Consider the following 25,345-nt stretch of genomic DNA (forward strand, 5'->3'; position numbering starts at 1 on the left):
AGCATTTACTGCATGACTAATGATGGGAGAGGCGTTCATAGGAGAAGGAGAGTTGGAGGAGTCATCTGTGACTGTTGTTTTGATTGTATGTTTAGTAATTCCCTATCCTTCTCTATTTTGGTTTATTCCCCTACCTTCACACCCCAGTGCATTTTTCTGTTACATGTGAGTGAATATTTTGTATGCCTGGAGTTTTCTGTTTGTGTTGCCTTGTTTGTCAGGTTGGTGTACTGCTGTGTACAGTAGCGTCCCTCATTCCTGGGTGGGGGAAGAGAACAGATGGAGGGCTAACTCAGGAGATAAGGCAAGGGTGGAGGCTCCGGCATCTTCACCTTCAGAAGTATCCCGTAGAATAGGGCAAGCTCGGGCGCCCCGTAGTGTTAGGAACAGGGAAGGAGCCCCTGGTCACGGGTCACCCGACAGCTGTGTCGTGACATTAGCTCTGGCAGTAACCTTTTTTCTGATCCATTATGGATCCAATCGCTGCTCTGACAGGTCAACTGCGGCAGCTCAGTCTGGAGGTGACAGATTTACACATGGTGGTTTTGCAGCACCCTAATACATCTGGTGTGGGAATCTCATCTCCCACCTTAGTGGAGCCCAAGATCGCTTTGCCTGATAGGTTCTCTGGGGGGTGTGACAAGTTTGCTGTGTTCCGGGAGCTCACCTTCAGAAGTATCCCAGAGAATAGGGAAAGCTACGGCGCCCCATAGTGTTAGGGACAGGGAAGGAACCTCTGGTCCCGTGCCACCAGACAGCTGTGTTGTGACAGTGCTGTAGGGAACAACATTGGAGGCAAGAATCTACAATCCTTGAAATCTGAAACTATAGATTACCATTAACCATTATTGGGGGTGGCAGTAGGGGTGAGGACTCTAGAGGTTCCACATATTTCTTAAGCAGAGACCTGTGAAAGACATTGTGGATCTTAAGGGTCTGGGGTAGCTCAAGACGAAATGTTGTTGGGTTAATGACGGTGGTTATGTTATAGGGACCAATAAATGTAGGACCAAACTTCCAGGAAGGAACCTCCAACTTGATATTTCTGGTAGACAACCACACAAAGTCATTCACATTCAGATCTGGACCTGGCGTTTTCTGTCAGTCATATGTTTGTATCTGTCTCCCATGACCTTCAAATTACTCATTCGACTGGGGATGGAAGGCACAGGAAAAGGACAGCTGCACCCCCCAGTCGAGAACAGAATGCCCTCCAGAGCTTGGAAACTAAAATTGGGTCCCCCAATCTGACACCACATCAGAGGGAACTCCGTGAAGTTTCACGATCTCATTTATAAACAGCAGAGCAACAGTCTTGGCATTCGGAAGTGCCGGTAATGCAACGAAACGGACCATTTTACTGAACCTATCTACAACCTCCAAAATCACAGTCTTGTCTGTAGATACCTGTAGGTCAATGATAAAATCCATGGACAAGTGCGTCCGTGGTCTACTAGGAATGGGTAGTAGAAGAAGAGTACCAGATGGACAGGTACTGTATGTGCTAACTTTGAATGAGCGCAGATACCACAATTAACTTTGCTGCTAATGTAAAATGCAGCGTTTCCTACCCTTGAAAAACGTGTGGCAAAAATGCAGCGTATGAATAAGAGCTTTGACTATGGCGACTTTTGACTCGTCTTGATGTGAGGCACTATACACTTTAGATGCGCAGTCCGTCCAGCAGGTTTGGATGATAATAATCCAACGTGTACGGCACCATCAGGACCAGGCGGCCAGTTATCGGGGCATGGATCCTGGCTCTGATATTCCCATCCGTGACATTTACTGATATGATAAGGGACAGTGGACCTGGGATGTGGTTACAGTAACAGTACAGATCCGCTGACGTAACGACTGCCAGAAATCATACAATAAAAGTGTCGGCATAAGACCGATGTGACCGACGGGGTAATAAATCTGAGATCTGCTCTCACTTCTGCTACAGATAAGGGAGAGCTGTACATATACAACCGGTGCCGTACGGCTGCAGAGCGGAGCACAATGTATACCGTCCTACTGAGAGCTCTGATCCTCGGCCTGGTGGCAGGTAAGAGACGGTGAACATGGAAGGGCGTGCATGTGATATATTAACCAGAAATATACAGATTGCGGTATACAGAGTGCATTGTATAGACTGCGATACACACACTGCGATATATAGGCTGCGGTATACAGACTGTGGTGTACAGACTGCGATACACACACTCCTATATACAGAGCGTGATATACAGACTGTGATATACACACTCCTATATACAGAGTGTGGTATACAGAGGGCAATATACACACTTCTATATACAGAGTGCAATATACACACTTCTATATACAGAGTGTGATATACAGAGTGCAATATACACACTCCTATATACAGAGTGTGACATACAGAGTGCAATATACACACTTCTATATACAGAGTGTGGTATACAGACTGCAATATACACACTTCTATATACAGAGTGTGGTATACAGAGTGCAATATACACACTCCTATATACAGTGTGATATACAGAGTGCAATATACACACTTCTATATACAGAGTGTGATATACAGACTGCGATATACACACTCCTATATACAGAGTGTGATATACAGACTGCAACATACACACTCCTATATACAGAGTGTGGTATACAGAGTGCAATATACACACTTCTATATACAGAGTGTGATATACAGAGTGCAATATACACACTTCTATATACAGAGTGTGACATACAGACTGCAATATACACACTTCTATATACAGAGTGTGGTATACAGAGTGCAATATACACACTCCTATATACAGAGTGTGGTATACAGAGTGCAATATACACACTTCTATATACAGAGTGCAATATACACACTCCTATATACAGAGTGTGGTATACAGAGTGCAATATACACACTCCTATATACAGAGTGTGGTATACAGAGTGCAATATACACACTTCTATATACAGAGTGTGATATACAGAGTGCAATATACACACTCCTATATACAGAGTGTGGTATACAGAGTGCAATATACACACTTCTATATACAGAGTGTGATATACAGAGTGCAATATACACACTTCTATATACAGAGTGTGACATACAGACTGCAATATACACACTCCTATATACAGAGTGTGGTATACAGAGTGCAATATACACACTTCTATATACAGAGTGTGATATACAGACTGCGATATACACACTCCTATATACAGAGTGTGATATACAGACTGCAACATACACACTCCTATATACAGAGTGTGGTATACAGAGTGCAATATACACACTTCTATATACAGAGTGTGATATACAGAGTGCAATATACACACTCCTATATACAGAGTGTGGTATACAGACTGCAATATACACACTTCTATATACAGAGTGTGGTATACAGAGTGCAATATACACACTCCTATATACAGAGTGTGGTATACAGAGTGCAATATACACACTTCTATATACAGAGTGCAATATACACACTCCTATATACAGAGTGTGGTATACAGAGTGCAATATACACACTCCTATATACAGAGTGTGGTATACAGAGTGCAATATACACACTTCTATATACAGAGTGTGATATACAGAGTGCAATATACACACTCCTATATACAGAGTGTGGTATACAGAGTGCAATATACACACTTCTATATACAGAGTGTGATATACAGAGTGCAATATACACACTTCTATATACAGAGTGTGACATACAGACTGCAATATACACACTCCTATATACAGAGTGTGGTATACAGAGTGCAATATACACACTTCTATATACAGAGTGTGATATACAGAGTGCAATATACACACTCCTATATACAGAGTGTGGTATACAGACTGCAATATACACACTTCTATATACAGAGTGTGGTATACAGAGTGCAATATACACACTCCTATATACAGAGTGTGGTATACAGAGTGCAATATACACACTTCTATATACAGAGTGCAATATACACACTCCTATATACAGAGTGTGGTATACAGAGTGCAATATACACACTCCTATATACAGAGTGTGGTATACAGAGTGCAATATATATACTCCTATATACAGAGTGTGATATACAGACTGCGACATACACACTCCTATATACAGAGTGTGGTATACAGAGTGCAATATACACACTTCTAAATACAGAGTGTGATATACAGACTGCGACATACACACTCCTATATACAGAGTGTAATATGCACACTCCTATATACAGAGTGTGATATACAGAGTGCAATATACACACTTGTATATACAGAGTGGGATATACAGACTGCGACAAACACACTCCTATATACAGAGTGTGGTATACAGAGTGCAATATACACACTTCTATATACAGAGTGCAATATACACACTCCTATATACAGAGTGTGGTATACAGAGTGCAATATACACACTCCTATATACAGAGTGTGGTATACAGAGTGCAATATACACACTTCTAAATACAGAGTGTGATATACAGACTGCGACATACACACTCCTATATACAGAGTGTGATATACAGAGTGCAATATACACACTTCTATATATAGAGTGTGGTATACAGAGTGCAATATACACACTCCTATATACAGAGTGTGGTATACAGAGTGCAATATACACACTCCTATATACAGAGTGTGGTATACAGAGTGCAATATACACACTTCTATATACAGAGTGTGATATACATACTGCGACATACACACTCCTATATACAGAGTGTAATATACACACTTCTATATACAGAGTGCAATATACACACTCCTATATACAGAGTGTGACATAGAGACTGCGATATACACACTCCTATATACAGAGTGTGATATACAGAGTGCAATATACACACTTCTATATACAGAGTGTGATATACAGAGTGCAATATACACACTCCTAAATACAGAGTGTGGTATACAGACTGCAATATACACACTTCTATATACAGAGTGCAATATACACACTTCTATATACAGAGTGTGATATACAGAGTGCAATATACACACTTCTATATATAGAGTGTGGTATACAGAGTGCAATATACACACTTCTATATAGAGTGTGGTATACAGACTGCAATATACACACTCCTATATACAGAGTGTGGTATACAGAGTGCAATATACACACTTCTATATACAGAGTGTGATATACAGAGTGCAATATACACACTCCTATATACAGAGTGTGGTATACAGAGTGCAATATACACACTTCTATATACAGAGTGTGATATACAGAGTGCAATATACACACTTCTATATACAGAGTGTGACATACAGACTGCAATATACACACTCCTATATACAGAGTGTGGTATACAGAGTGCAATATACACACTTCTATATACAGAGTGTGATATACAGAGTGCAATATACACACTCCTATATACAGAGTGTGGTATACAGACTGCAATATACACACTTCTATATACAGAGTGTGGTATACAGAGTGCAATATACACACTTCTATATACAGAGTGCAATATACACACTCCTATATACAGAGTGTGGTATACAGAGTGCAATATACACACTCCTATATACAGAGTGTGGTATACAGAGTGCAATATATATACTCCTATATACAGAGTGTGATATACAGACTGCGACATACACACTCCTATATACAGAGTGTGGTATACAGAGTGCAATATACACACTTCTAAATACAGAGTGTGATATACAGACTGCGACATACACACTCCTATATACAGAGTGTAATATGCACACTCCTATATACAGAGTGTGATATACAGAGTGCAATATACACACTTGTATATACAGAGTGGGATATACAGACTGCGACAAACACACTCCTATATACAGAGTGTGGTATACAGAGTGCAATATACACACTTCTATATACAGAGTGCAATATACACACTCCTATATACAGAGTGTGGTATACAGAGTGCAATATACACACTCCTATATACAGAGTGTGGTATACAGAGTGCAATATACACACTTCTAAATACAGAGTGTGATATACAGACTGCGACATACACACTCCTATATACAGAGTGTGATATACAGAGTGCAATATACACACTTCTATATATAGAGTGTGGTATACAGAGTGCAATATACACACTCCTATATACAGAGTGTGGTACACAGAGTGCAATATACACACTGCTATATACAGAGTGTGGTACACAGAGTGCAATATACACACTTCTATATATTGAGTGTGGTATACAGAGTGCAATATATACACTCCTATATTCAGAGTGTGGTATACAGAGTGCAATATACACACTCCTATATACAGAGTGTGGTATACAGAGTGCAATATACACACTTCTATATACAGAGTGTGATATACATACTGCGACATACACACTCCTATATACAGAGTGTAATATACACACTTCTATATACAGAGTGCAATATACACACTCCTATATACAGAGTGTGACATAGAGACTGCGATATACACACTCCTATATACAGAGTGTGATATACAGAGTGCAATATACACACTTCTATATACAGAGTGTGATATACAGAGTGCAATATACACACTCCTATATACAGAGTGTGGTATACAGACTGCAATATACACACTTCTATATACAGAGTGCAATATACACACTTCTATATACAGAGTGTGATATACAGAGTGCAATATACACACTTCTATATATAGAGTGTGGTATACAGAGTGCAATATACACACTTCTATATAGAGTGTGGTATACAGACTGCAATATACACACTCCTATATACAGAGTGTGGTATACAGACTGCAATATACTCACTCCTATATACAGAGTGTGGTATACAGACTGCAATATACACACTCCTATATACAGAGTGTGGTATACAGAGTGCAATATACACACTTCTATATACAGAGTGTGGTATAGAGACTGCGACATACACACTTCTATATACAGAGTTTGATATACAGACTGCAACATACACACTCCTTTATACAGAGTGTGATATACAGAGTGCAATATACACACTCCTATATACAGAGTGCAATATACACACTTCTATATACAGAGTGCAATATACACACTTCTATATACAGAGTTTGATATACAGACTGCAACATACACACTTCTATATATAGAGTGTGGTATACAGAGTGCAATATACACACTTCTATATACAGAGTGCAATATACACACTTCTATATACAGAGTTTGATATACAGACTGCAACATACACACTCCTTCATACAGAGTGTGATATACAGAGTGCAATATACACACTCCTATATACAGAGTGTGATATACAGAGTGCAATATACACACTCCTATATACAGAGTGTGGTATACAGAGTGCAATATACACACTTCTATATACAGAGTGTGATATACAGAGTGCAATATACACACTTCTATATACAGAGTGCAATATACACACTTCTATATACAGAGTTTGATATACAGACTGCAACATACACACTCCTATATACAGAGTTTGATATACAGACTGCAACATACACACTCCTTCATACAGAGTGTGATATACAGAGTGCAATATACACACTCCTATATACAGAGTGTGATATACAGAGTGCAATATACACACTTCTATATACAGAGTTTGATATACAGAGTGCAATATACACACTTCTATATACAGAGTTTGATATACAGAGTGCAATATACACACTTCTTTATACAGAGTGCAATATACACACTTCTATATACAGAGTGTGGTATACAGACTGCGACATACACACTTCTATATACAGAGTGCAATATACACACTTCTATATACAGAGTTTGATATACAGAGTGCAATATACACACTTCTATATACAGAGTGTGGTATACAGACTGCGACATACACACTTCTATATACAGAGTGCAATATACACACTTCTATATACAGAGTTTGATATACAGAGTGCAATATACACACTTCTATATACAGAGTGTGATATACAGAGCGCAATATACACACTTCTATATACAGAGTGCAATATACACACTTCTATATACAGAGTGTGGTATACAGACTGCAAAATACACACTTCTATATACAGAGTGCAATATACACACTTCTATATACAGAGTTTGATATATAGAGTGCAATATACACACTTCTATATACAGAGTTTGATATACAGAGTGCAATATACACACTTCTATTTACAGAGTGTGATATACAGAGTGCAATATACACACTTCTATATACAGAGTTTGATATACAGACTGAAAAATACACACTTCTATATACAGAGTGGGATATACAGACTGCGACATACACACTTGTTATGAATGAGTCACCGTAGGAGGCAAATCAGAAATACTAGCTAAGTCGAGAAAACCAGAGAAGTTGGCAGCTATCGGATTGCAGACCACTGAACCTATCAACAACAACTAGCAGTAGCCGTGGGGGGTTCCTACGGTGCCCTAGACCCCTCGATCACAGCCGGAGAACTATATAGCCTAAAGACAGAAATCTAAACTGCCCCAGAGCAGACCCCAAAGCAATAGGCAGCCCCCAACATATAATGACGGTGAAGCAAGAAGAAAAAACACTCACACAGATAGAAAGATAGGCTGAGCAAATGATGGGGCCCAAGCTAACTAAATAGGACAGGATAGAAAAGCTGCTGTCTGCAATCCGCCAAAACTCTATCAAAACAAGAGCCAACAGACTGATAGGGAAAAAAGCTCTGAAGACGCTAGGCTTCAAAAAGACTATATCAGTACTCAGGTATTTTCTGAAGACAGAGCAAAAAGGAATTCAGCTCACCCCAGCAGGGAATGGCAGAAATCCAGAAAAACAAGGCAAAACAAAACCAAAACACAAATGCTAAAAGCAGAGCAGAAAACTTAGCTTTTGAGGAGCAGGAATCAGACTGGTCTCCTAGAATCCCTCTGAGAAATCACCAGCAAGGCAGAAGGGCGTCAGCTGCCTTATATCCAGTCAGCAATTCCAGTCACCCAGTCATCATCATCCCGCTCAGGTGCTTGGTAATCAGCCTCACTACCTTCCTTCACCAGAAAGGAAAAATACAGGGCGCATCCACTGTGTAAAATCCGTATAAAAAAACACATTAACAGAGAAAAAGGAAGGTGCTCACCTATTGGGGTTGTGAGAAAGTCACAACACCCATAAACGCATGAGAAGCAGCAGCAAGTCTGCACAGGGTCCTAGGACAAATTTGCAAAAACGGCGTGAAAGTGCAATGAGGACTGCGCTTGCTTCTGGTGGAGTACAAAGTTCTTTATTCAGCCAACGCGTTTCCTGAGCCTACTGGCTCACTTCATCAGGGCAGCTGCAAATGTAATTCTAGGATGTATTAACAGAAGCATACAGTCTAGATCACGTGAAGTCATTATTTCCCTCTACTCCTCTTTGGTCAGACCTCATCTGGAATATTGTGTCCAGTTTTGGGCACCACATTTTAAAAAAAACATCAACAAACTGGAGCAAGTTCAGAAAAGAGCAACCAGAATGGTGACCGGTCTGCATACCATGTCTTATGAGGAAAGGTTGCAGGATTTGGGAATGTTTAGTTTGCAAATGAGAAGACTGAGAGGAGACTTAATAGCTGTCTACAAATATCTTAAGGGCTGTCACATTGTAGAAGGATCAACTTTATTCTCATTTGCACAAGGAAAGACTAGAAGCAATGGGATGAAACTGAATGGGAGGAGACACAGATTAGATATTAGAAAAAACTTTTTGACAGAGTGATCAATGAGTGGAACAAGCTGCCACGAGAAGTGTTGAGTTCTCCTTCAATGGAAGTCTTCAAACAGAGGCTGGACAGACATCTGACTGGGATGATTTAGCGAATCCTGCTTTGAGCAGGGGGTTGGACCAGATGGCCCAGGAGGTCCCTTTCTACGATTCTATGATTCTATGATACAGAGTGTGATATACAGACTGCGACATACACACTCCTATATACAGAGTGTGATATACAGAGTGCAATATACACACTCCTATATACAGAGTGTGGTATACAGACTGCGACATACACACTCCTATATACAGAGTGCAATATACACACTCCTATATACAGTGTGATATACAGAGTGCAATATACACACATCTATATACAGAGTGTGATATACAGACTGCGACATACACACTTCTATATACAGAGTGTGATATACAGAGTGCAATATACACACTCCTATATACAGAGTGTGATATACAGAGTGCAATATACACACTTCTACATACAGAGTTTGATATACAGAGTGCAATATACACACTCCTATATACAGAGTGTGGTATACAGACTGCGATATACAGACTCCTATATACAGAGTGGGGTATACTGACTGCGATATACAGACTCCTATATACAGTGTGTGACATACAGACTGCGATATACACACTCCTATATACAGAGTGCAATATACACACTTCTATATACAGAGTGCGATATACAGACTGTGGTATACAGAGAGGGATACGCAGAGAGCGATATACAGACTGCGCTAAACAGACTGTGGTATACAGGCTGTGCTATACAGAGTGAGCTATACAGACTGGTATACAGACTTTGATATACAGACTGCAGTATACAGACTGCGATATACAGACTGTGATGTACAGACTGCGATATACAGACTGCGATATACAGACTGTGATATACAAGCTGCGATTTACAGAGTGCGATATACAGACTGCGATATAGAGTGCGATATACAGACTGTGATATATAGACTGCGGTATACAAGCTGCGATATACAGACTGGTATACAGACTTTGATATACAGACTGCAGTATACAGACTGCGATATACAGACTGTGATGTACAGACTGCGATATACAGACTGCGATATACAGACTGCGATATACAGACTGTGATATACAAGCTCCGATATACAGAGTGCAATATACAGACTGTGATATAGAGTGCGATATACAGACTGTGATATATAGACTGCGGTATACAAGCTGCGATATACAGACTGCGATATACAGACTGATATAGAGTGCGATATATTGACTGCGATATACAGACTGTGATGTACAGACTGCGATATACAGACTGTGATGTACAGACTGCGATATACAGACTGCGATATACAGACTGCGATATACAGACTGTGATGTACAGACTGCGATGTACAGACTGCGATATACAGACTGCGATATACAAGCTCCGATATACAGAGTGCAATATACAGACTGTGATATAGAGTGCGATATACAGACTGTGATATATAGACTGCGGTATACAAGCTGCGATATACAGACTGCGATATACAGACTGTGATATAGAGTGCGATATATTGACTGCGATATACAGACTGTGATGTACAGACTGCGATATACAGACTGTGATGTACAGACTGTGATGTACAGACTGCGATATACAGACTGTGATGTACAGACTGCGATATACAGACTGCGATATACAGACTGCGATATACAGACTGCGATATACAGACTGTGATGTACAGACTGCGATATACAGACTACGATATACAGACTGCGATATACAGACTGTGATGTACAGACTGCGATATACAGACTGCGATATACAAGCTGCGATTTACAGAGTGCGATATACAGACTGGCAATATACAGACTGCGATATAAAGACTGTGATATACAGACTGCGGTATACAGACTACGATATACAGACTGCGATATACAGACTGTGATGTACAGACTGCGATATACAGACTGCGATATACAAGCTGCGATATACAGAGCGCGATATACAGACTGTGATATAGAGTGCGATATAAAGACTGTGATATACAGACTGCGGTATACAAGCTGCGATATACAGACTGCGATATACAGACTGTGATATAAAGTGCGATATATTGACTGTGATATACAGACTGCGATAACACAGTGCGATATTCTGCCTGTAATTTTCTGCTTGCAGGCATCGTGATAGCAGCACCAAACATGAAGACATGGGAGGTAAGATGAAGCCCGAGAATCCCTGATATGTGTCTATAGTAGAACATATGATATGTAAAGGAGGGAACACCGGAGGGGTCACACAGAATCCCACCGCTGCCACTAATTTGTCAAAGATTGCAGTCAGGGAAGGTCATATCTCAGATCCACCTGTGATCTATGGAGCAAACAGAGCTCTGCTGCCCCCTATCGTCCGGACAATTATGCAATTGACCGATGATCAACGGAGGAGGCCGCAGGCTGTTTCCACTAATAGGCTGGTGATCGGGAAACTAACAGTGAGTGTTTGGTATATACACATCTGATTCCAAAGCAAGGAATATATGTATATACTCCTGATACAGTCACTGCGAACCGCCCGATAACCGCAGACTACGCGATGTCACCACCAGTCGTTTATACAGGCTGACTGGAGGCCTGGTTCTGGTAGCGTATGGTTTTGGGGTGCAGCTTACAGAACAAAAGGAACAGAACTATTACATTTTATATTTAATCCAAAAAGATAGACAGCCTTTATAAAAAATATACAAAAGATTTTACAAAGTAGACAAAACAATACATCATATACGGATACAGAAAACGGATAAAAGAAAATAAACTTACTACGCTGATCAGAGATATGATTCGGCCTAGCGAAGGAGGGCGCTTCGATTTGAAAAACGTCTGATTAACGGGAATCATACATACACTGATATGTACCTCTCTATATGAACACAGAACATAATTTGTCTTGATCTTTTATCCGCACTCGAGTTACACCCACACAGCCCCCAGTGATGATATCAAGTTGGCCGGGTTGTAAGATGTCCTCAGCGCTTCAGAACTTTATGAAATTCCCATCTTATGCGATACCTTTACTCTTGATGATCGCAGAAGTTCGGATTGCCGCCATATTTTTTTAATCAGGATTTTACCTTTACCTCGCGACCAAACATGACATGGCTCTTGTCAGACTCTGTCCACTATTGATTTGTGGCTTATAAGCAGGGGTTACAGGTATGAATAAAAAACATGCATCTTGTTCCTCGATTCTTCGTGGACCTGAAAATAAATGTCACATCATTATTGGGATCTATACCAGCCCCGATAGTCATGATTTTCTTTCAGAGACACCAAGTCTGGGCTGGCTATTGTAATTACAACATTTATCCTGGGGGTGGGGGGTAAAGCTTCTCAGGATGTACTTTCTGTAGGGACAATGCCTCTTCCACTTTGTTATTTATGTGTAAACACGTAACTTTGTTATAAAACCCTCTGAAAACACCTTTTCTGTCTCAATTACTTGTCCAATCTATGAACCATTGTCTCACGCACATAAGACATCATTCTTGACACTGCACTGGTCCTTTATTTCCAAATGTGACTGCCTGCATGTTTAAATAGGATGGTTCACTTCGGACTATACCCAACTTCTTACTCCTTTATGTCCAGGTACTAGTCTGAGTCTAGGAGATTCAGACTGTCAGCTATTTGCTTCCTCACTGGAAATCTGTGTGAGAGGGAAGGAGGGGGGGTGAGTGCCCCCTACACTTGGGGGTTTGAGATGTTAATATTTCTATGACAGTATACAGCAGTTATGCAGACCTATGTGTCTCCATGGTTACAGTAAGCAAACAAATCATGGTCATGTTTCTCTACAGAAAACAGGGGAAAGACATGACAGCAGAATTATGCAGGGTTGTTTGTGGCTAGGGAGACACATAGCTCTGCACAAGTGCTGCAGGCACAAAACGGTCAATTATAATTATTAATCCAGACTGATTACTGTATTCTTTTAAATGCATTGAAAAATAAAAAAAAATACTAAGTTACTAAATTGGACATTCCCTTTAAATGCAATATCCTGCAATGTCATATATTGATCTGCACGTGTCAGAATACGGGGGGTGTCTGACCATAGAGAGCAGCCCTGTAATGACGCCGGAGCAGCCTTTGTGTTCCAGGTATGATGGCGATTTCTGTCCATATGAGAATAAGCCGGTGTGCGGCGCGGACGGATACACGTACGGGAATGAATGTCAGCTCTGCAGGGAGAACAGGTACAATATCTCACAGTGTTCCCCTGTAATAACAGGAAAAGCGATGAACTGAGTCTATGGCCGCGCTGCCTCCTGCTGGCCAGAGGGGGGATGGCACCCTGCCCTATACATTGGTATACATAGTGTATAGCGCCATACTGTCGAATAACCTGCACACATTGCTCAGAGGCTACATGGTGACAGCTCAGTGACATACAGCGCCTCTTTCCTACAAATAGTGCTCAGAGCTTCATGCTTTGCTCAGATGGGCCATATAATGCCCACATAAATCCAAACAATCACTGCACAGTGTTACACTTTGTCCTTATAGAATCAAACATTACCCATTGTTATTCTCTGCATGCATGATACCAGGGTGCCCACACAGCGCCAAGCAATGGTTCCCCCTGCAGAGAATCTCTGCGCCTATATTACCAGAGGGCACCCCATAAAGCCATATAGAGCCCAATGGAGCCCAGACAGTGCCAGACAACACCCAGAGAGCACACTGCGCCCACTATAATACCGTTCACACCTAGTGCCCAGAATATACTCTGCTCAGAGAAATAACGCACACCGGCCCTTGTGATGCAGCCCCCTAACACAGCGGTTATCGCTGACCCCCTTTTGTTATCTTTATTGCACCATGTTATGCGGCCCTATATCTGGACTCTTATACCCGAGGTCCTATAGCTGCGGCCCTATACTTGGGTTCCTTTACCTGCAGTCCTATACTTGTGGCTCCATACCTGCGGTCCTATACCTGAGATCCTATAGCTGTGGTCCAATACCTATGGTCCTATACCTGCAGCCCTGTACCTGAGGACCTATACCTGCAGCCCTGTACCTGAGGACCTATAGCTGCAGTCCTATACCTGGGGCCCTATGCATGCGGTCCTATGCCTGAGATCCTACAGCTGCAGCCCTATACCTGGGGTCTTATATTTGTGGTCCTATACCTGAGATCCTATACCTAGGGTCCTATACCTGCGGCCCCTGGTAAGACTGGTAATATCTCATTGGCATCACTAACATACTAACTATGTTACTATGTATGTTACTAGTTGTGTTACCAGGAGGTCTCCGCACTCACTTCCATGTCATGTGTTATTTCTTTATATTGCAGCGAGCGCACAAACAAGGTCCAAATCAAAGCTGAAGGTCGCTGCCCCCCATCTGCCCAGCACAGGGGGCTGAGGCTGAAGCCGCAGCCAATTATGCAAGGAGCTGTCCACGCCGGCCCATGAACCATGGTTATAGATGACAGCTTCTGCAGCACGGCGCAGGAAGGAAAACCCAGGAGCGTAAAGAGACAAAATGTTTCCATAAACTTCACCATAATTACTGATGACCAAATGTGACAATTCTAAGAGATAAGCATTGAATCTATAAAACAAAGAGATTTCCCAATTGTCCAGCTGTGTTATTAACTATGCAGGGACCTACAGAGGGTACAAGACAGGACAAGATACTAGTCCACAGGACACCCTGAAACACTACCAAGCAGTGTACACGAATGGGGTGACAGGTGGGGTGGTCACTTCAGCACCATCCAGACACCCAACATCCATGACAATATCAGCAACCAGCAGTGCGGCCATTCCTCCTGTGCTGGAGACGTGTTTTCTACCCCAGGCCGCATGTTCCTGTTATTACTGTGATCCGCCTGGAGGCCTAAACCTGCTTCTATGACTGCAGCGTCTCCGGTCTTGTCTCCATCGTGCACATTGGACAGTGATTACACAGGAGCTGCCAGCAGCGTCTCCAGACTTGTCTCCATTGAGCATATTGGGGTGATTACACAGGAGATGCTGGCAGAATCTCCGGTCTTGTCTCCGTCGTGCACATTGGGGGCGACATTGGTCGATGATTACACAGGAGCTACTGGCAGAGTCTCCGGTCTTGTCTCCGTTGTGCACATTGGGGGCGTCAATGGTCGGTGATTACACATGAGCTGCTGGCAGAGTCTCCGGTCTTGTCTCCGTTGTGCACATTGGGGGCGTCAATGGTCGGTGATTACACATGAGCTGCTGGCAGAGTCTCCGGTCTTGTCTCCGTTGTGCACATTGGGTGCGACATTGGTCGGTGATTACACAGGAGCTACTGGCAGAGTCTCCGGTCTTGTCTCCGTTGTGCACATTGGGTGCGACATTGGTCGATGATTACACAGGAGCTACTGGCAGAGTCTCCGGTCTTGTCTCCGTTGTGCACATTGGGGGCGACATTGGTCGATGATTACACAGGAGCTACTGGCAGAGTCTCCGGTCTTGTCTCCGTTGTGCACATTGGGGGCGTCAATGGTCGGTGATTACACATGAGCTGCTGGCAGAGTCTCCGGTCTTGTCTCCGTCGCGCACATTGGGGGCGTCATTGGTCCATGATTACACAGGAGCTGCCAGCAGCGTCTCCAGACTTGTCACAATTGAGCACATTGGGGTGATTACACAGGAGCTGCTAGGCTGCGGATCCTGATGATTTGTACACTCAGCAGCAGAACCTTCCTTAGACGACCATTAATAACCTCAGTGACAGCAGTCGAGGCCGGAGGTGCTGGGATTTCTGCTGATGATCCAGGCAGGATACATCCAGAGGTTCTGATGATGTCGCTTTCAATTTTCCGTCACTTACAGATCAGTGACATTTCTGTCCTATGATTTCCAGAATTACACAACTTTTCCTTCTTGGTGTTGCAATGACAGTGTCTGAGGAGCATATATACTCCCACACTGTATACCAGTATACAGGAAAAGCTGCCATTCTAGGTGTGCACCATCTCCAAACGATCTGTTCCTCTATCCTCAAGTAGGGGGCGCACTGAGCCTGCTGATATGAAGATCTCCTGTTAGGTGACATCAATGCACATAGGCATCTCATAAAGTGGTCGCATATCTCTGGGACAAGTCCTCGGCTTCTATGGAAGTCGTGAAAGCATATCCTTGAGATAAGCAGCACTTCTGGAAGGATTCCTGTGCACGACGCTGCAACACTTCAGACCAGACCCATCCTCCAGATGCATTTTCAGGGGACAGGGATCATGGCATAAGAAAAGTCGGTCTTCAGTAAAAGAATGTGCACATTTTTCGTTGGTGCGATTACCGCGCAGCGCTACAGAATCTTTTATAAGGTAACTTCCAAAAGTTTGCAATGACTCCATTTTTAGCGAGACAACAAAGGCAGCGGCTCGCTGGAAACGGAGATGCTTTGACCTGCGTCGTCTCTGCTCAGCGTTCTACGGAGGCCGTACACAAAGGTCAGAACGTGCGCTCAGGTGAGTTCACACTTGGCAGATTGGATGGATTTCTGCAGACAGGTTCATATAACGCATGGAGTGGGAACTGACGATGCCGCGTAGGAAGCGTCGTACCCACAGAATAATAGCGAGTGCCGCCCGGTGCCCTGTGCACATTCCTGCGGCCGAGGAGACTGAAGACGTCTTGTTGTGTCTTCTATCTCAAGAAACCGCAAACACCTGCACAAGACAGATCTGCCCCAGGAGATCCCTAATTCATCCACAAACACCTGCACAAGACAGATCTGCCCCAGGAGATCCCTAATTCATCCACAAACACCTGCACAAGACAGATCTGCCCCAGGAGATCCCTAATTCATCCACAAACACCTGCACAAGACAGATCTGCCCCAGGAGATCCCTAATTCATCCACAAACACCTGCACAAGACAGATCTGCCCCAGGAGATCCCTAATTCATCCATTTAAAGAGCTGCAGGAAATAAAGCCGCTCCTGTGCCATGGGGCGTAATCTCCCGGATTGTTCTGTAGTGCAGGGATCGGGCCAGCGGTGCGTCAGTGCCATCTGATAGTGGCAGGCTAATGTGGAAACGTGTCATATTTAGAAAATCAATTGTAATTAAAGTGTTATCTTGTTGTCATCATTGTCACAGATGCCGAGTGCCGGGATCTGACCCCTAGAGCCCCCAGATCTCTCCAAAATACAGTGCGGAGAGACATCAATATCTATTTGCCTCCTTCTAGATATGATTTAGAATTGCCCATCGCACTGTTCTTCTGGAGATGAGCCCCGAGCGATGTCCACCGGCAGAGTGAATGAATACAGAGCGCTCTGCCGTACGCATGCTCCTGTGATAAGCCAAAGCATCGTTCAGCCGACAGCCATCCAATGTGAATGGGGGCGTTAGCAATGTTGAGGGGCTTCCAAACCCCTGACAATAATAATAATAATTTATATAGTGTCAACATATTCAGCAGCACTTTACAATTCAGCAGGGACTTATAGAGACAACAAATTCAATAAAAAGGAAGGCGAGTTACACAGTTACATTAGGAGCGAGGGTCCGGCTGCTCGCAAGCTGACAATCTGCAAGGAAAGATGGGGGCACAATAGGTGAAAAGTGCAGGTTATTTCAAGTTCAGCAATTGTAATAAATCGGGATTTTCATATAAAGCTGCATGATCCGGTCGTCAGACCGTGTGTTTAAGTGCAATTATCATGTGCATGGAGGGTGTGGAGACAGATGAATAGGAGGGAGCAGATTCTGAGTAATATTTAGAAGGAGAGAACAGGGGAGAGCTAGGTTAGTGAGTTGAGGTTATATAGTTACATAGGTTGAAAATAGACCCGGGTCCATCAAGTTCAACCCTTCTCCAACAATTGTACATTTCGTCACTAATTTAACTATAACCCGCAATGTTCTGTGTATCGAGGAAATTATCCGGCCCTTGTATAAGAGCTGTCATAGTGTCGGCCATTACTACCTCTTGTGGTCGGCATTCCACAGTCTGACTGCTCTAACTGTAAAGAACCCTTTCCAATTTAGCTGCCGGAATCGCCTTTCTTCCACCCGCAGTCAGTAGCCCCTAGTCCTTAGTTTGGTCTATGGAAGGAACAGGTCCTGCGCCGTCCTCTGTACTGACCACACATGGATTTAGACATTTAAATGAGATCTCCTGTGAGGCATTTTTTTCTAAGCTAACCAAGCCCAATTTTTCCAACGTACCTTCATATGAGAGGCCTCCATCCCTTGTAATAATCTAGCTACCCGACTTTGAACTGATTCTAACTACTGAATATCCTTTTTAAAATGTGGAGCCCAGAACTAGATCCCATATTCTAGATGTGGCCTCACCAGTGATTTATAAAGGGGTAACAATACGTCGGGATCGCGGGATTTTATCTCTATTTTTATACATATTAAAATCTTGTTTGCTTTTGCGGCTGCTGCCTGACATTGAGTGCTGCTGCTCAGCTTACTTGTAATGAGGATCCCCCGTCCTTCTCCTGTTCTGTATCCTGAGTATTCTCCCATTTAGTGTATATGCAGCTAAAGGATTTCTCCGTCCTCAGTGCATTACTCTACATTTGCCTACACTAAACCTCATTTACCAAGTGTTTGCCCATTCAGACATCTTATTCAGATCGTTTTCCAATATTGTAATGTCAAGGTCAGATTTTAATAGCCTACATAGTTTGGTGTCATCAGCAAAGACACTTTACTCTCAATCCCATCCACAAGGTCATTAATAAAGGGGTTAAAAAGAATCGGTCCTAGCACAGATCCCAGCGGTCCCCACTGCTCCAAGTACAGATCCCTGCGGTCCTCACTGCTCCCAGTACAGATCCCTGCGGTCCTCACTGCTCCCAGTACAGATCCCTGCGGTCCTCACTGCTCCCAGTACAGATCCCTGCGGTCCTCACTGCTCCCAGTACAGATCCCTGCGGTCCTCACTGCTCCCAGTACAGATTCCTGCGGTCCTCACTGCTCCCAGTACAGATCCCTGCGGTCCCCACTGCTCCCAGTACAGATCCCTGCGGTCCTCACTGCTCCCAGTACAGATCCCTGCGGTCCCCACTGCTCCCATTACAGATTCCTGCAGTCCCCACTGCTCCCAGTACAGATCCCTGCGGTCCCCACTGCTCCCAGCACAGATTCCTGCGGTCCTCACTGCTCCCAGTACAGATCCCTGCGGTCCCCACTGCTCCCAGCACAGATCCCTGTGGTCCCCACTGCTCCCAGTACAGATCTCTGCGGTCCCCACTGCTCCCAGTACAGATCCCTGCGGTCCCCACTGCTCCCAGTACAGATCCCTGCGGTCCCCACAGCTCCCAGTAGAGATCCCTGCGGTCCCCACTGCTCCCAGTACAGATCCCTGCGGTCCCCACTGCTCCCAGTACAGATCCCTACGGTCCTCACTGCTCCCAGTACAGATCCCTGCGGTCCTCACTGCTCCCAGTACAGATCCCTGCGGTCCTCACTGCTCCCAGTACAGATCCCTGCGGTCCCCACTGCTCCCAGTACAGATCCCTGCGGTCCTCACTGCTCCCAGTACAGATCCCTGCGGTCCCCACTGCTCCCATTACAGATTCCTGCAGTCCCCACTGCTCCCAGTACAGATCCCTGCGGTCCCCACTGCTCCCAGCACAGATTCCTGCGGTCCTCACTGCTCCCAGTACAGATCCCTGCGGTCCCCACTGCTCCCAGCACAGATCCCTGTGGTCCCCACTGCTCCCAGTACAGATCTCTGCGGTCCTCACTGCTCCCAGTACAGATCCCTGCGGTCCCCACTGCTCCCAGTACAGATCCCTGCGGTCCCCACAGCTCCCAGTAGAGATCCCTGCGGTCCCCACTGCTCCCAGTACAGATCCCTGCGGTCCCCACTGCTCCCAGTACAGATCCCTAAGGTCCTCACTGCTCCCAGTACAGATCCCTGCGGTCCCCACTGCTCCCAGTACAGATCTCTGCGGTCCTCACTGCTCCCAGTACAGATCCCTGCGGTTCCCACTGCTCCCAGTACAGATCCCTGCGGTCCTCACTGCTCCCAGTACAGATCCCTGCGGTCCTCACTGCTCCCAGTACAGATCTCTGCGGTCCCCACTGCTCCCAGTACAGATCTCTGTGGTCCTCACTGCTCCCAGTACAGATCCCTGCGGTTCCCACTGCTCCCAGTACAGATCCCTGCGGTCCTCACTGCTCCCAGTACAGATCCCTGCGGTCCCCACTGCTCCCAGTACAGATCTCTGCGGTCCCCACTGCTCCCAGTACAGATCTCTGCGGTCCTCACTGCTCCCAGTACAGATCCCTGCGGTCCTCACTGCTCCCAGTACAGATCTCTGTGGTCCTCACTGTTCCCAGTACAGATCCCTGCGGTTCCCACTGCTCCCAGTACAGATCCCTGCGGTCCCCACTGCTCCCAGAACAGATCCTGGCGGTCCTCACTGCTCCCAGTACAGATCTCTGCGGTCCCCACTGCTCCCAGTACAGATCTCTGTGGTCCCCACTGATGACCCTTTGTTTCCTGTTATTTAGTTAATTCCTTACCCATCTGCATACCATTTTCCCCCAGTCCTTGCTTTTGTGGCTTCAGTATAAGGCTGAAATGTGGCATTGCCTTTGCAAAGTCCAGATAAATCACATCAGCCGCATGCATGGCCAATATAGAGATTTGCACTTACCTCCTCATAGAAACCCATCATATTAGTTAGCCACGACTTATTCTTCATGAATAAATGCTGGTTGTCAGTTATTATATTATTATTTACAATATATTTCTGCAGGTCATCTCTTATAATGCCCTCAAAAATTTTGCACCATTTACCCACCTTCTTACCGTTCTTAAATATTGGTACCACTTGAGCCATCCTCCAATCCCATGGCACCAACTGACAGGATGAGCCCGGAGGGCGATACACAACCGCGACTGGCAGGGAGAAGGGTTTAAAGAGTCTAATGATGTGGACTTCAAAAGGAAGGAAACATAAGTGTGGGTACCGGGGGGATTACCTGGAAAGCACATTGTGCCGAAGAATGCAGACCAACACCTTCACCTTGTGTGTTCTGAGGACTGGCGGTATGTGAAAATTTCAGCCCACCGTACGAGAGAGCAGCAGATGAAATGGTGTCCGACTGCTGGATCCATGTTTCTGTAAGAGCCAGAACATTAAGAGAATTAGAAAGGATAAAATGGTGAATGTAAGTTAGCTTTCACACACTGACCGAACGTTCCAGAGGGCACAATTAAAAGAAATAGGAAAAGGCATGCACTGAATGTTAAGATTAGTAAGGTTTTTATATGCAATCGTGTCCTTCTCAAAAGGCTATCCAACTAAAATTGTTTATCACCTATGCACAAGACAGGTGATAAGTGTATGATAGGTGGGGATCCCACCACCAGGACCCAACAGATACCTAGGATGGGGGGCCCATACCCTCATTTCAGGGGCATCACACAGGCACACATTCAATGGCTAAGGGACATTGAGACCTTCTGAGTGCACCATTAGTACCACAAGCCCCCCACACATTCCACTGATTGGTGGTGGTCCCGGTGACTTTACATTTATCACTTCCTCTGAAGAAAGCTTTTCATGGAGTAACTGATGTGGCCACAAGAAGATGAAATGTAGATGGCGAAATCTGCAGCAAATTCGTGGAATACCACAATGAAACCTGCACGATTTGGAGAGAGCTTTGCACCTTGCAGAATGTGGGCAACGGTTAACACCAGTGTGCACGTACTCGCACTCAGTGTGCTTCCAGTTATGATTGTGACAAGATTTGCAGCCTTGAGAGCGGAAACTTCCGATTTCCAGACAACTATACGAGCAGAGGCTTCCCGCATTGCTGGCTACTGCTCACTCCAATACGTGGATCTTGTACCTTAGATACAATACTACGTGCAGTCACCTGTGCAGTGGAAGCCACATCGTATCTGCGAACTCGATATTCCGGCTATGGAAACTGCTTTGTTTACACTACAGCTCGCTGTTAACCCCTTCCTATCACTTTCTGGTGATATGTATGCATATCATACCTTGAAGACTGAACAGAAAATGATCTCGACATTTTTACAGGGTGTGGTATTAGTGGGGGGGGGGGTCCAACCAGTGTGACCCCATCATCTGACACGTGAATGCAACACAGATGGACACTCATTTCACTGCAGAGTAGTTGGGGTCCCAGCATTGAGACCCCACCATGTATCATGATTAAGGGTGCGTAGCCACCTGAAACACGTCAATGTCATATCATGTAACTGTCAGCGCTGATATTGTTTTGCCCTCTGATGAGCGCTTTTTGGTGAATAAAGAAAGAAGTTTGTTCACAAGTTTGTTGAGCTGGATTTCTCTCGGGCTGCTGTAAGGTTACACTGAGAAAGGCAGAATGGTGGCACAGTGGTTAGCAGGCAGTGGCTCAGTGGTTAGCAAGAAGAGGCTCAGTGGTTGTGGTTAGCACACGGTGGATCAGAACTTAGCAGATGGTAGTGTTATGAATGGGTCACAAAGGAGGAAAACAAGACCAAGCCAAGTCACAGAAAACCAGAGAGGTTGGTAACTACGTGGATTGCAGACCCCTGATCCTAACCACACAACTAACAGCAGCCGTGGAGCGTACCTACGATGATTCTAGACGCCTCATCACAGTCGGAGGACTAAATAAGCCTAAAGCAAGAAAAGGGGAAATCTAAAACTGCCCCAGAGCAGACCCCAAAGGAATAGACAGCCCCCACACATGTATTGACTGTGAGACAAGATGAAAACACGAACACAGGTAGGAAAATAGGCTGAGCAAACAATGGGGCCCACACTGACTAGACAGGACCAGAAAGGAAAGATACTGTCTGCAATCACGCCAAAAAACCCTGCAAAATGTCCAACACTTCTGATAGCAAAAAATACCCTGAAGTCACTAGACTTCTCCCACTATATCAGCACTCTGGTATATTCTGAGAACAGAGCAAAAAGAGGCCAATCTAACAAAGGACAAAAAGCAAACTGGCACATACAGTGACATAAGAGTGGAAATTCAGCACAGCCCCAGCCGGGGCTGGCTGACCACACAAAAAACTGAATAGACCAAACCAAATCAAATGTGAACAATAGCAAAGACAACTTAGCTTGAGAAGGCAGGAACTGAGCTGGAAACTAAGACCTCAGGTGGCAGGAAAAAATCACCAGCATGGGAATAGGGAGTCGGCTGTCTTAAATCCAGTCTGAGACTCCAGATGTCCACTCCTCTTCCTCATTATCAGGTGGCAGGTCTCTGTTAATTAGATCAGCTTCACTACCTCCTGCCACCACCAGAGGGAGCCCGGAAAGAGAACTCACAACTCCTCTGTCAGCACAACCAGCTCCCTCACCAGAAACCAGAGGCAGACCAGAAAATGAGTTCACAACAAGTAGGTTAGTGGTTAGCAGGCAGTGGCTCAGTGTTTAGGACACAGTGGCTCAGTGGTTACCACACAGTGGCTCAGTGTTTAGCACATGGTGGCTATATGATTAGTAGGCAATGGATCAGTGGTTAGGACAAATTCATAGCTTAAAGAAAAAAAAAAAAATACACGTGAGAAGTTTGTAACAATCATGAATTGACGGAAGGGACTTCACATTAATCACATATATAACTTTTATTTACCAATCTAAAAATACGAAAAAGTTCAAATAAACAAGACCACCAACAAGAGTAAAAAATGTTAACCAGACGACAGAGGAACCAGTGGGATGTGCCTCACCCTGTTCTACTACTGTACGAAGCTGTCAGCGGAGGGTGGAACCCTAGTCCTACGCATGTGGCACCCCTGTTCAACGGCTAGGACACAGTGGCTCAGTGGTTAGCACACGGTGGCTCAGTGGTTAGTACTGTTTCTTTGCAGCGCTGGATCCTGAGTTCAAATCCCACCAAGGACATCTGCATGACGTTATACATGTTCTCCCCCTGTTTGCGTGGGTTTCTTCCAGATTCTCCTGTTTCCTCCCACAGACCTAGTGATAGGGAATGTAGATTGTGAGCCCCAATGGGGACAGCGATGGTGTCTGTACAGCGCTGTGGTATATATTGGCGCTAAATAATAACTAAGAATGATGAGAAAAAAGCCATAAGTGGTTAATATGCCTCCGACCCTGGCTTCCCCTTACACCATGCTCGGTGTTTCCGGTTTCTCATAATTCGGTGTCCTCCATACAGTGCACATGCACGGTTAAAGCGCCGATTGCGACACCTCAGTTTTGCTGCAGGATATTGCACAGATCTGTGGGACCGATTCATCAAACTAAGACAGCCATCAAGAAGAAGAGGCGTAGTCCCGAAATACCGTGCATCAATTCTGTTGCCCGTTGTGGCTTTGCTCTCTCATTAACAGAAATTTTAGGCAGCGGAGTTGGCCGTCAATCGAAGCAGCGAAGGTAAGAAAAACTTAGAATTCTGGCCTCAAATCCTTGGAAAATTGCCCAATAGATTTAAGAGCTGCGGTGTTAGGGCCACTTTACAAATGTTTTGGCATCACAGATCGACTCTATACTTTGAGAGGTCAAACTGTAGTGACAGGTTGTCTTTAAATAGGACTTAAGTTATTCTGATGCTTCTGCTTGTCATGGGGTGGTGCGCTCTCGAAGATTGACAGATCAGGCTGTCAGCATTGTTGCACCAGTGGCTTGGACTGTGAACTCTGCCACGCTTGAACTGTGAACTCTCCCACGCTGGGACTCTGCGCTCTCCCACGCTGGGAC

The 25,345-nt window shown here is 44.4% G+C and overlaps 2 protein-coding genes across 2 annotated transcripts in view; one reads left to right on the forward strand and one right to left on the reverse strand.

Annotated features, from left to right (window-relative positions):
• The window catches only part of LOC141074092 (uncharacterized), a 70,392-nt gene that overhangs the window by 27,046 nt on the left and 18,001 nt on the right, over positions 1–25,345 (reverse strand). The window contains exon 2 of the mRNA XM_073561608.1: positions 21,624–21,763. Coding sequence (XP_073417709.1) covers positions 21,624–21,763 — 140 coding nt within the window. The remainder of the gene's footprint in view (positions 1–21,623; positions 21,764–25,345) is intronic.
• LOC141074094 (proteinase inhibitor PSKP-1-like) lies at positions 1,931–15,278 on the forward strand. The gene is made up of 4 exons (XM_073561616.1): positions 1,931–2,050; positions 11,811–11,848; positions 13,778–13,887; positions 14,993–15,278. The coding sequence occupies exons 1-4, from the start codon at positions 2,005–2,007 to the stop codon at positions 15,111–15,113; spliced, it is 315 nt and encodes a 104-aa protein (XP_073417717.1). The 5' UTR covers positions 1,931–2,004; the 3' UTR covers positions 15,114–15,278.

Source organism: Dendrobates tinctorius, unplaced genomic scaffold, assembly GCF_039654945.1.
Source record: "Dendrobates tinctorius isolate UK_male_01 unplaced genomic scaffold, ASM3965494v1 ptg000323l, whole genome shotgun sequence".
Taxonomy (NCBI): domain Eukaryota; kingdom Metazoa; phylum Chordata; class Amphibia; order Anura; family Dendrobatidae; genus Dendrobates; species Dendrobates tinctorius.